At 38.9% G+C, this 18,963-nt stretch overlaps 1 protein-coding gene across 4 annotated transcripts in view; it reads left to right on the top strand.

The window, feature by feature from the left end:
* LOC106875569 (uncharacterized) overlaps positions 1 to 18,963 on the top strand; it is a 92,056-nt gene that overhangs the window by 38,840 nt on the left and 34,253 nt on the right. For all 4 annotated transcript variants that reach the window (XM_089338456.1, XM_089338458.1, XM_089338455.1 and 1 more), the window contains exons 12-24: positions 95 to 211; positions 1,807 to 1,995; positions 3,085 to 3,219; positions 4,495 to 4,596; positions 5,212 to 5,256; positions 6,479 to 6,673; positions 7,582 to 7,710; positions 8,391 to 8,517; positions 10,426 to 10,568; positions 12,038 to 12,181; positions 12,982 to 13,043; positions 13,201 to 13,303; positions 15,565 to 15,724. In XM_089338456.1, the coding sequence (XP_089194582.1) occupies positions 95 to 211; positions 1,807 to 1,995; positions 3,085 to 3,219; positions 4,495 to 4,596; positions 5,212 to 5,256; positions 6,479 to 6,673; positions 7,582 to 7,710; positions 8,391 to 8,517; positions 10,426 to 10,568; positions 12,038 to 12,181; positions 12,982 to 13,043; positions 13,201 to 13,303; positions 15,565 to 15,724 (1,651 nt within the window). The remainder of the gene's footprint in view (positions 1 to 94; positions 212 to 1,806; positions 1,996 to 3,084; positions 3,220 to 4,494; positions 4,597 to 5,211; positions 5,257 to 6,478; positions 6,674 to 7,581; positions 7,711 to 8,390; positions 8,518 to 10,425; positions 10,569 to 12,037; positions 12,182 to 12,981; positions 13,044 to 13,200; positions 13,304 to 15,564; positions 15,725 to 18,963) is intronic.

Below are 18,963 nucleotides of genomic sequence, written 5' to 3'. Positions count from 1 at the left end.
CTCAAGACCAACAATCTCGAAGGGAACGAGAATTCAATTCCATCAACTAGTATTTCACTGGTTCTTGTTATTTTTATCATTTTTCTTTTTACAGGATCCTCTCACAACTGAGTTGATTTTGATGAATGATTCAGTCCTGTTTGTGTCTGAGAAGATTCCTCCACCAATTTACAATCTCCAAGATTTTGATGTACCTGATGCCATCTCCCAGGTAATTTTAATGCCTGCTTACTTGGCATTTCTTTGTTTACTGCCTTATAGAATATTCAGATGGTCAAGGGAATAGAATATTGGACAATCAGCATAGAGGTCATTCACACACATACTGATAGAGGTCAGGTCAGGTGTAGGACCATGCATTGTTGCAGCATGTCACTGCATCTATCATTTGTCAAGATCTGCTTGGGTTGCCCTAGTCAACCCTCAAAGCACTGCCCCAGTCACTTACCATCTTAGTGAAATATTTCCTTATCCACTGTGAACATGAGGGATGTGGCCAACCAACACGATCCATTACCCCTGTCAGATCCTCAGAGAAGAGAACATGATATACAGGATCCAACCCAGAAAATCGAACAACATGACCAAACAGTCTGAGTTGACAATCCTGAGTCATAGAAGTGACAGGATGCATCCTGGTTCCTGAGAATAGTTCTTCTGCGAAATGTCTTGATATTGGAGGAGTTCAGGCAGCCCCCAAAGGTTTCAGACAGTGTCCAAGTCTCGAAACTATAAAACAAAACAGTGAGGATCAGACACCTGACGATACAGTGAGGACCAGACAACTTTGTCCTCTTGTTCAGGTATCGGCAGCACCAAACACCCTTGTCCAGTTAGACTCCCCCATACACACACACATACACATAAGTGACTGGTTTCTGTAGAATTTCTCATATTCTTTGAGTTTATCCTGAAATAAAATCAGATTCAGTAGGTCTTTGATCCAAAGATATCCTGTCATGGCCATCCTGTATTGTATTCAAACATTGTGTATCTTGGACTGTATTCTTCTTCATTGTGTCTTTACAAGAATGTTAAGTGTGATTTGGCTACTATTTCTAACAGTTTATAGGTGTGTGTAGGAAAGGAATTCATAATCTGGGTCATAGTTTCCCCTGGTGAGGGGGTAGTGGTGTTGTTGGTACACAAACACAAAGGGCTGGCGAATGTTGAGGGGACATTGTAGAGTGTGGATCTGTGCATGTTTCAAAGGTCTTGGATTTTTTTGTAGAAATAAAATAAAATATAATTAATCTTTTAGTGTTAGAATTTAAACTGGTCGTATCTAATCCAAATATTCTACCTGTTCAGAATTTCCTGATCCAGCCTCTCACACCCACCCTACAATGTCATTCTAAAATAAACAATCACATTTTCCAAATCTTGAAGCTGCAAAATAATGCAAGATTAATTTAAAACAATGTGAATAAATAAGCATCACATTTGACAAAGTAATCTGAATGCTAAAGGATTAACCCCATTGGCATTTAATCTGGCCATGTCTCGCCCAAATATTCTGCCTGTTTTATGCCCAAACCAGCCAGATACAGCCTTTCTCACCTGCTCTACAATATCATTTTTAGGATAAAATGTCACATCATTGATATCTTGCAAAATGATGTGAGGAAATAAGGATCACATGTGACTGTGTAATTTGAATGTCAAAGGGTTAAAACAGGTACAAAACTTAATTTTGACGTACCTGATGCCATCTCCCAGGTAAGTTTAATGCCTGCTTTTTTTGAAAAAGAAATTTTTCCCAAGCTTTCATGGCTTTAACTTTGTGCCTTCTTTCTACATTTCCAGTTTCTGAAAGACTTTCCCAGTCTGCAGCCAAGAACCATTCAAGCTTATTGTTGGCGCCCAGCCATACGTGGCAAGGATATCATTGGCATCTCTCCACAGAACTCTGGCAAGACCTGGGCTTACCTCGTTCCAATTCTCTCCAACCTCTGCCAGTATACAATGTATGCAGACATTCAGTATAGCAATGGGGTTAGTATTAACTCTTTTACTTCTTTCATTGGAGTACTACCGATTTTCCAGTGGTTTTTGTTTGTTTCATTTTGAATTCATCATCATCATCATCATCATCATCATCATTAAGGTGGCAAGCTGGCAGAATCATATGCTGGGTGAAATGCTTAGTGGCATTTCGTCTGTCTTCAAATTCTGCCAAGGTCAACTTTGCCAATCATCCTTTTGGGGTCAAATAAATGTTCCATTGTTTGTCCTCCACTTCTGCTTGATAACCTGTGTTGGTGTGCTTATTTCCTCATAACTTACTGACCTATAGAATAAGTACCGGACTTGAAAAAAATAAGTCCTGGGGTTGATTTGTTTGATTAAAACCCTTCAAGGTGGTGCCCCAGCATGGCCGCAGTCAAATGATGAAAATAAGTAAAAGATAATATACATATATATATATATATATATATGTATATGTCTTTTGATATGTATTTGTGTCCCACCTCTTGACAACTGTTGTTGGTTTGTTCACATCCTTGTAACTTACTGGTATGGCAAAAAGACCAATAGCATAAGTAGCAGGCTTAAAAAAACCCTTTAAAATGGTGCACCAGCATGGCTGCAGTCTAATGATTGGAACAAGTAAAAGACGAAATATATATGTGTGTCCGTGTGTGTGTGTGTCCATGTGTGTTTGTGTGTATCCTTGATTAGACATCACGTGATGTTTGTAAAACAGCTTCACCATCATACAAGTGTGGTTTTCCATTTCCAGTTTTTTTTATTGAAAACATGTCCAGCCACAAGCAAATATTACCTTATCTGGAAACAGGTGAGGGTTGACTACAGGAAGGGCATTCTGCCGTAGAAAATCTGCCTGAACAGATTACACCTGACCCATGCAAGCATGAGAAAGTCAACGCTAGATAATAATGAGGATATCATTGTTCTTTTGTTTTTTTTTTATATTGTTATTTTATTCTTTTGCGAGTGTTAGTTTTGCCTGGTGGAAGTGGCCGCTTAAAAACAACAGAAAGAAAAAGAAATAGTAAGAGTTCTAACTAATGGTTGGCGTCGATTTTATTCTATGAATGTCCTTCTGTTCTCATTCTATAGCCCTTAGCCATAATCTTGGTCTCATCTTGGATCAAAGCTGAAGAAGTCTACGAGCAGTGCCGTCGGTTGGCATCGGCGCACAAAGACATCGTCGTAGAGGTCATCTACGGTGGGGGTGCGGAACACAATAAATCGGTAAGCTCGTTTTTTTTTCCTCATTTTCTTTTTTTTTTTTTTGTGAAAGATATGAGCTTTGATTGTTGACATACTTGATATCCATTAAATATAATGTGTGTGTGTGTGTGTGTGTGTAAGGTCTTGAGAGGATAGAAAAATGGTTTATTTCCAATGCAGCACTTTTGGATTCCTACACTGTTGGATTCTAGTTGTTGGTAAGATTGAAATTCTTTAGGTGTAGAAAATCCAGGTGTCACAATAGTGACACCTGTTATGTGGGTTTATACATAGGTATACACACACACACACACATGCACACATAATTTAAAGTGTATTCTGTTAGGAACATATTAGAATACAAAAGAGCTCGTTCACTACCAAATAGCTGGTAGTTTTCCAACTCTAGGCTTAGGCATTCATTGTGTGTGCAAGATAAAAGTTGGAGGTGTTAGCACCAAATTCAAAGATTTACTTACGGGGGACAGTGATTATATATCACCTGAGGAGATGCAACTGGATCCCATTATACAGGTAGACCGTTGCTTAATTTAAATCCTGTATATATGTGGATCTGTGTAGTATTGAAACATGTGTAGTGTTTGTCAAATAGCTGTCTAGACCTACTCCTTTCTGTTGACTCTATTTATTCGATTTTTATATACATACATATACGTGGCACTCTGTCGGTTACGACAAGGGTTCCAGTTGATTCGATCAACGGAACAGCTTGCCCGTGAAATTAACGTGCAAGTGGCTGAGCACTCCACAGACACGTGTACCCTTAATGTAGTTCTCAGGGAGATTCAGCGTGACACAGAGTGTGACAAGGCTGGCCCTTTGAAATACAGATACAGCAAAAACAGGGAGAAAGTTGTGATGAAAGAGTACAGCAGGATTCGCCACCCCACCTCCCCTGCCAGAACCTCATGGAGCTTTAGGTGTTTCCGCTCAATAAACACTCATAATACCCGGTCTGGGGATCGAAACCTCGATCCTATGACTGCGAGTCCGCTGCCCTAACCAGTAGGACTGGGCCATTACACCTCCACACTATATATATAATACCTACATACTTATCAGATATCAGCATCATTATCATCTATTAACGTTGGTTGTTCATGCTGGCACAGGTTGATGGCTTTGTCTTTATATATAGAAATACATACACACATCTATATACATGCATAAAGTATATATGTGTATATATATTTGTATGAGAGTAGTGCATTATATAACTAGTGATTTGGTGTTTTGTAAATGTTTTTTGTTTTGTTTCTGTGTTTGTTATTTCAGGTGAGTTTGTTGAATGGGTGTCACATCCTGGTGGCCACCCTACCATGTCTCAGCCGAATGATGATCAACCAGTACACTAACCTCAACAGGCTTTGTCATTTGGTAAGTGTTCTTTTACACATCTCTAGCTGACTGAGAGAGAGAGAGAAAGAAAGAAAGAGATGAATCTGCATATATTTTAGTTTGTTGGTTTGTTTTGCATCTATCAATACTAGCATGGGTTAGTTCAATATATTGTTGCAATATTTTACAGCCTATGTCTTTCATGGCACCTTCAGCAATATCTTCTATGGCTTTTAGTCAACCATAAGCCTTGTAATTATGTGCATCCTTGTCTTGATGTCATGCATTAGTTGTAAATGAGTGTTATCATTGTATAAATGGTGTCCTTTGTTTTCAATCTTCCATGAAAACATGCCTGACTATGTGGAAGCATTAGCATGCTTGGAAACAAGTGAAGGTTGGTAACAGGAGGAGAATCCAGCTGCAGCAAATATGTCTCAGCGAACTCTGTCAGATCCATGCAAGGATGGAAAAGCGGAAATTATAGTGATGATGGTGATATAAAATCTAAATGTTTAGAACTCATGATTCTTCTGTTATTTAGCTTTTTTTTTTTACATTATCTCTCTGTCTTCTGTCTGTTTGTCTCTGTCCAACCATAGTCACAATAATCCCTTTATATCGTTTTTTTTTTCTCTAATTCCTTGTTAACAGATTATTGATGAAGCTGATATCATTCTTGAAGACTTCTACAGTGATGCAAGTATTTCATTGCTTTGTTTGTTTTGTTAATTAACCCTTTCGTTACCAACCCAGCTGAAACCGCCTCTGGCTCTGTAGTACAAATGTCTGGTTTTCATAAGTTTTGAATTAAAATCTTCCACCAAACCTTAGTCACAATTTATGTTCTTAACACTAGCTGAATGATAACTAAGTTATTTTTCTAAATTCTTTGTTATATTTAAAATTAATTGAAAGAAACAGAGCATCTCAACAGAAATATGATAACAAAAGGGTTAAAATATATAATAGAGAAACAATTCTTAACCCTTTCGTTACCAACTCACCTGAAACCACCTCTGACTCTAGTAGAAATTTTTTTTTTTCAAAAATTCTGAATTAAAATCTTCCACCAAACCTTAGTCACAATTTATGTTCTTAACACTAGCTGAATGATAACTAAGTTATTTTTCTAAATTCTTTGTTATATTTAAAATTAATTGAAAGAAACAGAGCATCTCAACAGAAATATGATAACAAAAGGGTTAAAATATATAATAGAGAAACAATTCTTAACCCTTTCGTTACCAACTCACCTGAAACCACCTCTGACTCTAGTAGAAATTTTTTTTTTTCAAAAATTCTGAATTAAAATCTTCCACCAAACCTTAGTCACAATTTATGTTCCTAACACTAGCTTAATGATAACTAAGTTATTTTACTAAATTCTTTGTTATATTTAAAATCAATTGAAAGAAACACAGAGCATCTCAACAGAAAGATGGTAACAAAAGGGTTAAAATATATATAATAGAGAAACAATTAAAAATAAAGTCAGACATTTTTTTGAACTCACCTTGTATATGTTCATTGCTATTCTTGTTAGATTCATTAGTCTGGGTTAGCCTTGACTGAGGAGGTACAATGATATTGAAACACCAGGTGTCACAAGATCTCCTTATATTAATAAATCAAATGTATTATGAACACACATTCATCTGAAAGGAAAAGTTGTTAGATTCATTAGTCCAGAGTAGCTTTGACTGAGGAGATACAGCAATGTTGAAACACCAAGTGTCCCAAAGTTCCCTCACTCTAAGGAATCAAGTGCATTAGGAACACATGCTTACCTGAAAGGAGTTGTTCTCCAATGGTGAGAAAGAACAGCCCATGACTTAATCACTTCCAAATGTGCCAGAAGATTTTCTGAATGAATGTGTATGTCATCATACCTTTATTTTATTTCTGTTTTTCATTACAGATTCGAGATCTTATGCGGTCCCTGAAGAAGCAAGTGCTGCTCTCGAAACAGAGATCTAACCTGCAAAACCAGGTGATGCTCTTTGGTAGTAAATGGACGTCTCATGTCAGAACATTTGCCATGAATGCACTGGAGGATGTTGTTATTGTCATTACGGACATGATAGAAGCATCCATCTATGGCCGAGTTAAACAGGTGAGTTAGATGCAGTTTACTTTCATTTTATTTCTTCTTTACAGTCTCTAATTCGTGTAGAATTGGAGACTGTAATCTCAAATAGTGATTACCATGTAGTGTAGTGTGGTCTGTGTGAATGAGTGTGCTGGCGTAGCGAAGCATGGCTGTGGGTTAAAAAGTTTACTGTGTGACTCCTAAGTTTCAGGTTCAGTCCTTCTATGTGACACCTTGAGCAAGTGTCTTCTACTTTGCTCTTCATCCTTTCAGGGTCGATAAATTAAGTACTACTTGTATTCTGGGGTCAATCTAATCGACTGCCCCCCCCCCCCCCCCAAAAAAAAAAAACTTCGGGCCTTGTGCCTAGAGTAGAAAAGATTATTCCAGCTTTATAATTGAAAACTTATTCTACTGGATTCTTCATTTGTTTTAAAATTAATTGAAAGAAAAGTAGTGTATTGCAACAGAAATATGGTAACAAAATGAAGGGTTAACATTTGGTACAGGCATGTCTGTGTGGTTAGAAGTTTGCTTCCCAGCCACACTGTTCTAGGTTCAGTCCCATTGCAAGGCACTTTGGTACTTAGATACACTTTGGCAAGTTAGATGTGAGGCACTTTGGCAGTTAGATGTGAACTCAATAATGAAACCGTTGACCTTGATAATAAAGCATATGACCTTGATAGTGAAGCATATGACCTTGATAACAAAGCATACGACTTTGATAATAAAGCATATGTCCTTGATAAAACATGACCTTGATAATAAACATGTGACCTTGGGAAGCAGTTATGTTTCACATATCCAGATATAAGTTTCTATTTTCTCGACATGTTGTTTTTCTCTCCTTCCTTCTCTCCTACTCTCTCTCTCTCTCTCTCTCTTGTTCTCCCTCTCTCACTCTTTTTTCCTTTTTTTTTTTCTCTCAGATTCCAATGATTACAACAGAAGATGGCCGTGAGAGGAAACTAATCGAACTTCTTCCTGACCTGACCATCCAAGGCGAGAAAGTAATCATCTTCACCGATGGGGATCAGAGTTGTCACAAGGTTTTACTTGTAAGTACATCTCCTCCTCTTCTGCCTCTTCTCCTATGCTCCTTCCTCATCAACACAAACCGTTACTACAGAAGTTGTAGTGTCGGTGATACAGTACACTTTTGTGAGGTCTGGGGAGCTGGAGACCATTATGTCTTCTGTTTGGCCTGGAAGAATGTCATTGTCATCACCAGCATCGTTGTTGTCATGCTCGTCATCACCACCACAATCACTACCCACCATCACTATCACCATCATCGTTATCATCACAACAACCACCATGACCATCAGCATCACCACCACCACCACCACCAACATCATCACTACCACCACCACCACCACCACCAACATCATCACTACCACCATCATCATCACCACCACCACCATTAATTTTCCTAGGCTGAGATCAGGAGTTGAGTGAGACTTCTTAGTGTCACATTCAGTTTAGCGCTGGATGCCTTTCCTGTCACCAACTCTTGTTTCTCAGTGTGGTATTTATTCTCCATGGCTTTCACACGACAGACTGTACAATTTGCTGGACATTACTTTTCATGGCAGAGTTGACAATGTCAAAACAAGGAATGCACACACACACACACACACACACATCATTGACCATCATTATGATTGTTGTTGTTGTTGTTATTATTATCATCATCATCATCATCATCATCATTATTATTATTATTATTATTATTCAGTTATTGAACAATTACCTGACATCAGCTGCTATTGGAGTCTGGAGCTCTTCGTATTTAGCCCAACGTGAGGAATCCTCAAAGCAATGGCATCGACCCCTGTCTGAAAACGAGCCTTACCGTTTCCTAGGTAAATTTTATTAACTTCATGGCATATCCAAAAAAATTCCTGTTTTTTTCTTTTCTTTTTTTTTTTTCCTGTTCCTTCTGTTTTCATACACTTGGTTGCTAGGGTTGACATCATTACTCTATGATCTTTCGGGGTCAGTAGTGTGAAAATCAGCCACATTCTGGGTTCAATTAAATCAAACGGGGAAATAAAATGAACCCCTGTTGTTTTTGGTCGATGAATGTTCACAACGAAATATGTATTACAAATATTAAAACTGTAGCAAAATATAAACTAGAAATTTTATATATCGTCATGTATGGTTGAGTGGTAAGGGGTTTGCTTCCCAACCACATTTTCTCCAGTTCACTTCCACTGTATGGCACTCTCGATGAGTGTCTTCTTCTATAGACTTGGGCTTTGTTAGACAGAAACTGAAAAATGTCTATCGCATATGTGCGTGTGTGCATGAATGTGTCTTTCGTTGTCTTGACATTATCTGATGGTTGTATACAAAATGTACCATTCATCATCGTCATTTAACCATCTGTTTTCCATGCGGGTATGGATTGGACGATTCGAGAGGAACTGGTATGGTCAGGGGCTGCATCAGATTGCTTAGTCTGTTTCTGTTTGGTTTCTACAGCTCGATGCCCTTCCTAATGCCCACCACTTTACAGAGTTTACTGGGCGTTTTGTATGTAGTACCATCACCAGTATTTTTTACATGGCGCCAGCATCCACACCAGTGCTTCTTACGTGGTATCTTGGTTTTAGGACATCAGTTCTGTTGTGGTGGGCAGGGCTTTTTTTCAAGCAGAACATGTCTAGCCCTAGGGGAATGTCACCTTGTTTGGAAGCAGGTGAAGGTTGGTGATAGGTAGGACATCTGGCCATAGAAAATCTGCCCCAACAAATTCTGTCTGACCCATGCAAGCATTGAAAAGTGGACGTTAAAATGATGCTGTTGATGAAAATTCAGGTGATAAGTTGTGGTTTTATGACGTGAAGTAGATGTATGAAAATGCTGAATGAGATAAAAGCTAACTTTAAGAGAATAATTTATAAATTATACTGTAACAAAATTAAAATTTTTCTGGTTTTTGCCTCTGGTAAGTAGGAAGAAATCAAAATAAATTACTAGTATTCTCTTCAGATTTTGCTTTTGTGACTTGGACATCAATGTTTTCAAACTGACCAATTTTCCATTACATTTTAGACAGATTCAGCACTGAGTTGCTGAAGCAGAAATATCATTATAGCAAATATTCTGCTCAATACCACAAATTTGCTTGTCAGTTGCTTGACCTTAACTTGTTGAGCATGTCCCTTAGTGGCTGACAATATGTGCGTCTCTGCTGAAGAGCATGAGTAGTGGGGAAGCATCGTAGCCATATGTTGAAAGGGATTCTTTAGGGGTTTGAATAAATGTATCAAAAGTAAAGTTGGAAGGAAATATTAGCTATTTTTCATAGTTTCCAGGGGTAAACAAATAGGGAATAATGGTTGTTACCCAAAGACAAAAATCGTCTTACACAGTGTTATCAACCCTTTAGTAGTCATATCGGCCATATCCGACCCGAATATTCTACCTGTTATATATTCAAACTAGCCAGATTTGGTTACTCACATCTTTCTTATAGTATCATTCTAAAAACAATCAGATCATTGAAATATCAAAGCTACCAAATAATGCAAGATTAATTCAAAACAATGTGAATGAACAAGCATTACATACGACAGAAAAATCTGAATGCTAAAGGGTTAAATATTACTTTACAGAGGTTGTTGTGGATATTTAATTGTATTTCATTGCTACAAGCAATGAGCAAATTCCTTCTGACCCTTACAAGCATTGCTGTCCCTGTGGCAAAATTTGAAACTGTTATCATCATCATTATTATTATTATTGTTGTTGTTATTTTGTAGTGTGTTCTGATAGTGTGCTTTGTGACCTGAAGATTTCCGATGCCACCTGCATTGTTCATTATCAGTTCCCATCTAAAAAGGTTCACGTTGGTCTAAGAATGCAGACAATGAGTAAATATTATCCCCATTACAATGATAAAACGGTAAGTACAGATTAATAACCGGAAGACTTTCTCTTGTTTATTTGTTTGTTGTTTGTCTTTTTCTGTCAATCTTTTACTTTGTTTTTTTTGTTTTTTACTTGCTTCAGTCATTGGACTCTGGCCATGTTGGAGCACTGTCTTCAAGCGTTTCACTCGAACAGTTTGACCCCCCCCCCCAGTATTTATTTATCACTCTATTTTAAATCTGGGACTTATTGTATCAGTTTTTTTTGCTGAACCGCTGAGTTACAGAGGTGTAAACAAACCAACACCTGTTCTTAAACAGTGGTGGGGTTTGACTAACACAGACACACAGACATACACATACATATGTATGTATATACATACGATACATACATACATGTATTGTACATTCACATTGTGTGTGTGTGTGTGTGTGTCTTTCCTTTGGTATTTGGAACATAATTTAACATAAAATTTGTTGGCTGGTTTAAATTAAAATCTTTTTTGAAACAGGAAATTTGTATAATAGAACTAGGGGCAGTTATAGTTGGATTTGTATCAAAAGGATTGCACAAGTATTTAGAACATAAATTATCATATTTTGGTGTAAAGTTTATATTCAAATCACTTAGTAACAAATAGGAGAGTATTGTAGTTTGCTTGAAGCATTGTATATTATTTGTAAAAAATAATGTGTCTTGAATGGCACAACAATGCACTATAATAACTGTTATAATTTAACCATCCATAGTCTGTGATGAGGTTCGACTTTTAAATTGAGTTATAGTCCATCTACGGGTATGCAAATATTTTGAAAATACCTCATGGAGTGACGTTTGTGCCCCTTATATTTACGGGCTGCCTTTTGGCAGAGCCTAACATTTGTTCCACTTAGGACTACAGTGTAACAGATTGAGAAGAAACAGCATAAGGGCTCAACTGAGCCAACTGTACTCTTCTTAGATTGATGCTAGAAGATCAAGGGTCAGGAGAACTAAGCTCTGTCAACAGAGTAACTGCAGCTCACCCATAAGGGCAGCGTCCATGATTGTGTAATCAGCTAATGAAAGAATCATCACGACTCAGGCTCCCAATTCAAAGAATTGGATGGTGACTGAGAATCACAGGGATCCATGCACGTGGCATGACTGCTGATGATAGCCCATCTGACAGGCTTCTATACAGTTTCCATCTATCTAGTTTCATTCACAAACCTTGGTTCAGTTCACGACTGTGGTTGAAGACACTTTCCCAAGATGTCACCTTGCAGGATTGAGTCTAGGACTACGTGGTTGCAAAGCAAACATCTTAAACTATTCAGCCACTCTGAGTATTCAGTGACAATTGGTAACGACAGACTAAAACTGAAATATTCACTTTGTTCTTCAATTTTCTAAGAACCTGATTAGTACGTGTATTAGTTGTTATTTTTAGCATGTCTAAAAACCATATAGGGACTTCTTTCTCATTTGACTTAAAGATTTGAGGCATTATTTTTTTCCCAGGTGCCTTTGCGACTTGGTAAATCTTACATACTGATGAGTAAGATGGATTTAAAGAAAGTGAAAAGTCTAAAGTCTTTATTGTTGAACAACAGCAGCGGTCAACACAGGGATGAAACCATCAAATTTTTCTCTGTAATACAAGAAGTAAGTATTCATTCTGCCACTGCATTCTCTTCTTATTCTAACACTGTATCCTGCTACTGCATTCTGCATTAATTCATGATTATGATCTTATGTTAACTTTCAAGTCTTTCACAGTCATCATCTTCCTTTAGACTTCCTAGATTTTTTTATTTTTGTTTCTCTATTATTAATTTTACTCGCGTCTATATCTTCGTAGAAAATGACGGAGAAAGAAATCAAACTACATAAACAAATGGCAGCAAAACCGTTCAGAAATTAAATAACACTAACACTCTATAGTATACTTACATATATACATACATCTATACATCAATCTAAAACAGCAGGAATACTAAAGGAAGGCCGGAATTTAAGAGAAGAGAAAACGAAAAGGTCTCATGCTATTCATTTAAAAATACCTGACTAGACCTTATCATTATTACCTCCACCTTTGAAACTATTTTGAATGGTGAATTTGTTAACTTTGGCTTGTATGAGATAAGGATAAACTATTTATTACTGTTACCAAATTTTCTTCAGCCACCTTCATATTCCATGACTACCATTGGGATCGATCAAGTACCGGACAAGGATTCCGGATTATTTTTCCGATTCTTTTTACTTAATTTTTGAGAGCGGTCAGGTTCATTTTTAGTATTCTCATTTGTGAGAGCAGTCAAGTTTATTTCAAATATTCTCATTTTAAAATTCCTCTCCGGCTAATCATTGAGAGAACGTTGGTGTTGCCTTTGCAGAGGTTTGCGCTCTCTGAGTGCTCTTGTTGTTGTTGTTATTATTATCATTATTATTTTCTTTTCCAGGAGAACGAACGGAACCCAGATAATGCTCTGTGTTATAACATTAAAATGTATGGAAAATGCAGGTATGGTTCATTCTTTTTGTCTGTTTCAGTTATTTGCATGTGGGATCGACCAGTGGACCTTCCTTATGCGTATCAATTCGTACCGTCCACCTCTCCTACACCTCTTCCTTCTCTTGTTCCATAACGACTGTATTTGTTGTGCTTCTGTCTGTTTCAGGAGCTGTTCCAACTGCAACCAGCGCCATAGCGTTTTGCCAGAGGTTGATTTGAATGGATGCAGTGACGAACACATCTTGTTGCCTAATCAAGGAGATGTGAGGGTAAGTGATGTCGTCGTCGTCGTCATAATCATCATCATTATCATCACAATTATCATCATCAACACCATCACCGCTACCACCACCACCACCACCACTATCGTTGTTGTTGCCGCTGCCACCACCATTGTCATTGTCACCATCTTCACCACCACCGCTACCATCACCATTATCACCACCACCACCACCACCACCACCAGCATCATCATCATCATCATCATCATCATCATCATCATCATCCATGCCCACCATCACCACTACCACCACCATCAAGAGCATCATCATCATTATCAACAACATCACCATTATCGCCACCACCACCACCACCATCATTATTGTCATTTTTTTAATGTCTAGTCTTCCATGCCTGCAATGGTCAGATGGAATTTGCTGAGGCATGTATTCTATGGCTTGATGCCTTTCCTGTCACTAACCCTCACCTGTTACATATATACATATACACACATACACATACACTCCCCACATACACCCCCACACACATACACACTTATACACACGCATACACATGTATCCCTCCACACACGTGCATACATATACACATATGCATTTATGCACACATACACATACATATAACCACATGCATACATTTACACATACATACACATATACACATGCATACACATCCCTCCACACACATGCATACATATGCATACACATGCATGTGTGCACACTTATACACACATGCATACATATACACACTCATACACATACATCCCCCCCACACATATACACATGCATCCATATACACACAAACATGCATACATGAATATTCATGTGTTTGTGTCTCCTTGTCTTGACATTGTATGGCAGTTGTAAATGAGTGCCACTGTCATACAGGCGGTGTCCTTTGTTTCCAATCTTCCCGGTAAAGCGTAGCTGGTCACGGAGGAGTATTACCTTATTTGGAAACAGGTGAGGATTTGTGACAGGAAGGGCATCCAGCCATAGAAAAAAATTGCCTCAACGAACTCTATCTCAACTATGTGCGTATGGAAAAGCGGACATTATTAAAACAATGTTTTTGATGATGATGATGATGATGATGATGATGGCATAATAGAGGACCTGAGAGTACATTATCCTATGTTGCTTCCCTTTTTATTTAAAATAGTAGATAAATTTGGCTGCTATTTTTAGCCATTGGAGCAACCACAGTGAGGTGCTTCCTCGTTGGCTTGTACTAATGATAATATTGTAAGCATTAGTAGTGGTGGTGGTGGTGGTGGTGCAGGTGCTGCTACTGCTGCTGTTATTCTACTACTACTGCTGCTGCTGCTGCTCGTTGTGTTATTGGTCATGGCTCTGGTTGCATTTTGAGTTCAAATCCCACAATGACAGTCAACTTTACTCTCCATCACTGTTGTAAGGGTTGTGGTTAGGGCTAAATGAAATACCATTCATGAACTGGGGGCTTGACATTTAGTCAATTATAAACATCTTACTCCTCACCAGAATAAAAAGTTTAAAAAATTGCTGCCTTGTTTCGAGGAGCAGAATAAGATAATGCAAAGCCTAACCCCATTTTAAGCCCTCCACATATTTTACCTGTAGTTCTGTTTCGGATTACACTTCTCCATGAGAAAGCCTCTAGCTTTTAGTTCTATATTTAAGAGATGAGGAATTATGGACATTATTTACATTTCACGGATATTTGTCCTCATCTTGTTTGTTGCCCACTGGCATATGGCGTAGTGGTTAAGAGCATGGGCTACTAACCCCAAGATTCCAAGTTCGATTCCAGGCAGTGACCTGAATAATAATAATAATAATAATAATAATAATAATAATAATAATAATAATTATATTGAAAAATACGTTAGGAATGAGAACCCAGGTTCGAAATTTCCCCAAGACACCTGATGAAGGGTGGAGAGTACATGAGTTGAAATGTTGTGTAAACAACAAACAAGATGAGGACAAATATCTGTCAAATGTAAATAATGTCTCTCTTTGTTCTTTATTTCTGTTACATTTCAGATTGTAGTCCTCCCATGTTATTTCTTCAATATTTGCCTTTCAGATTATGGTCCTCCATGAGGAATCCTACATGTTATTTCTTCAGTATTTGCCTTTCAGATTATGGCCCTCCATGAAGAGTCCTCCATGTTATTTCTTCTATATTTGCCTTTCAGATTATGGTCCTCCATGTTATCTCTTCAGTATTTACCTTTCTGATTATGGTCCCCCATGTGGAGTCACCTTGTGGAATTCTCCATGTTATCTCTTCTATATTTACCTTTCAGATTATGGTCCTCCATGTGAAGTCAGCCAGTCACTTCTTTGGGAGGATCTTGGAAATCTGGCAAGGCCAAAAGAAGTCTGTTGCTGTCCATAGTGATTTGGCCAGTCTTACACTCGGCATGGCCACCCACTTTTGTGATCCGGCCAACAAGAAACCTTTGGGTAAGGTCTTTTTTTTTTGTCATTTTATTTTCATTTTCATCATTTGTTTTATCTTGAATTTGATGTGGTTAGCCAGAGTTGTTTTTCTAAAATGCACTGAGGTAGGAAAGAAAGCTTGTCTGGAAGAACCAAACAATTGGTATATGAAAAGGAAACCAAATATTTCATTCCATAGGTACTCAATATTCTACGGCATTTTATACTTCTAACTATAGTATCTACATGTCTTTTATCTTTTATTTGTTCCAGTCGTTAGTCTGTGAGCATACTGGGACACTGCCTTGAAGAATTTAAGACAAACAAATGACCTCTCAGCACTTATTATATCAGTCACTTTTGCCAAACTGCTAAGTTTAAAAAATATGTTTCTATTTAAAAACCTATCATCATCATCATTTAACATCCATTTTCTATGCTGGTATAGGTTGAGCAGCTTGACCAGGGCTGGCAAGCTGGAGATCTTGACCAGGTTTCAGTCTAATTTGACTTGGCTTCTATGACTGGATGCTGTTCCTAATGCCAACCACTGTAAAGAGTGGCACTGGGTGGTGTGCACACAGCTCTGGCACTGATGCATTTTACATGGTACAGGCATCATCATCATCATCATCATCATCGTTTAACGTCCGCTTTCCATGCTAGCATGGGTTGGACGATTTGACTGAGGACTGGTGAAACCGGATGGCAACACCAGGCTCCAGTCTGATTTGGCAGGGTTTCTACAGCTGGATGCCCTTCCTAACGCCAACCACTCAGAGAGTGTAGTGGGTGCTTTTACGTGTCACCCGCACGAAAACGGCCACGCTCGAAATGGTGTCTTTTATGTGCCACCCGCACAAGCCAGTCCAGGGGCACTGGCAACGATCTCGCTCGAAAATCCTACAGGAGCCAGTCAGGCGGTACTGGCAACGGCCACGCTCAAAATGGTGCATCTCATGTGCCACCCGCACAAGAACCAGTCCAGGGGCACTGGCAACGATCTTACTTGGCTTGCCGGGTCTTCTCACGCACAGCCCATTTCCAAAGGTCTCGGTCCGTAGTCATCGCCTCGGTGAGGCCCAATGTACGAAGGTCTTGCCTCACCACCTCAGCCCAGGTCTTCCTGGGCCTACCTCTTCCACGGGTTCCCTCAACTGTTAGGGTGTGGCACTTTTTCACGCAGCTATCCTCCTCCATTCTCACCACATGTCCATACCAGCGCAATCGTCTCTCTTGCACGCCACAACTGATGCTTCTAATGTTCAGCTTTTCTCTCAAGATACTTACACTCTGACGGGTATTCACATTGACATTACACATCCAACGGAGCATACTGGCTTCATTCCTTGCGAGCTTACGTATGTCCTCAGCAGTTACAGCCCATGTTTCACTGCCATGTAGCATGGTTGTTCGTACGCATGTGTCATACAGTCTGCCTTTTACTCTGAGTGAGAGTCCCTTTGTCGCCAGCAGGGGTAAGAGCTCTCTAAACTTTGCCCAGGCTATTCTTATTCTAGCAGCTACACTTTCAGCGCACCCACCCCCACTACTAACTTGGTCGCCCAGATAGCGGAAGCTATCGACTACCTCTAGTTTTTCACCCTGGAATGAGATAGAAGTTGTTTCCTGTTTGTTTGCAGTCTTTATTGCACCTGAACATCTGCCACAAACAAAAACTAACTTGCTAGTTAACCTGCCTTGCCATATTCCACATGGCACCGGCACGGGTGTTTCTTACACAGCACTGGCACAGGTGCCTTTTACGTGCCACTAGAAATTAGAAATGTGTATAAATGTTTCTAACATTTATCCAAATGCTCTGTTGTTGACTGTATGTGTAATTGTAACACCAAGTACCACCACTAAAATCCTCTCTCTGGCACTAAACAGCAATCTGCTTCAAAGCAATACATGTCCACTCAAGCCTGTACGTTCTCATAAGCTAACAACTGTCCTCTTGGGCCAACACGTCTGCTTAACCTTCTCACACCCGGTCCCCTATGCCTAACTTTACCCTCCACTTAAGCTCCTGAGTAAAAATATAAATAGTTGCATACACAGCACAAGAATAATGATTGCAAGAAAACTAATGGACAGAATCACAAATTAATTCAGGAGAATAACAATGATAGGCTCATCTCTCAACAACCATACTTATTCACCCAAATCATTACTTTCCTCAACACTTTCCCCAGTTTGCTTGTCCAAATCACTTTGATTGTCTGCACAAGCATAAACTCTTCATCCAAAGAATAAATATCATCCATAATTTCCCCGACTGCAAAGCGTCTACATCTTGCTTGTTTACCAGACAAAATGTTGGGTCTATAACACACTTGTTTCATCGCAAATAAAATTGGTTTTTATCAATTAAAAACAAAAATAAACAACAGCCTGAGGGACACCATTAACAATGAGTCAAAAACAGACTTTGACTCCAAAGTTGCAACATGGTTGGTTGTCTATTTTTTCACATTTTATCATCTTTTTGACTACATATGTTGTAATGGGAATCCGGTAGAGATAACGTTTAGGCTATCCCTGCTGCAGCATGACTATGGTGCAACAGGATTAAACCAACAAACATCCACTGGAACCATGACTCATATCAGCACATGGCCACTTAAGACAATGAGTCCACTCAAGCCAATATATGTCTACTGAAACCAATACAAGCACAGTTAATCCAATACATGCCCACCCAAAGGCACACGTATACAGTTAAACATCTCTGGGTCCAACTACACCAGTAGAATCAAATAACCTTTTCTATTATAGGCACAAGGCCTGAAATTTTGGGGGAGGGGCCAGTTGATTAGATCAACCCTAGTACGCAACTGGTACTTAATTTATTGACCCCGAAAGGATTAAAGGCAAAGATGACCTCGGATGAATTTGAACTCAGAACGTAAAGACAGACGCGCCCGGCATGCTAACGTTTCTGCCAGCTTGCCACCTTAGCAGAATCGAATAGCATCCTCATCATCATTTCATGTCTGTTTTCCATTCTGGCTTGGGTTGGACAGTTTGACAGGTGCTGGCCAGCTGGAGCGCTGCTCACAAACCTCTAGAAATCTTGGTTCTCTGTCATCCCCTCTTTGACTTTCTTCCCACTTCATCCCATGTCTTCCTGGATCTACCTATTCCACACATTCTTTCCACGATTAGAGATCGGCACTTCCTGATGCAACTGTCTTCATTCATATACATTAGAATAGTGCACATTAATAAATGTATTGTTTGCTTGTTTTTCATGCATA

Source organism: Octopus bimaculoides, chromosome 20, assembly GCF_046866305.1.
Source record: "Octopus bimaculoides isolate indiv1 chromosome 20, ASM4686630v1, whole genome shotgun sequence".
Classification (NCBI taxonomy): domain Eukaryota; kingdom Metazoa; phylum Mollusca; class Cephalopoda; order Octopoda; family Octopodidae; genus Octopus; species Octopus bimaculoides.
This window is presented reverse-complemented; position numbering and strand designations above follow the sequence as displayed.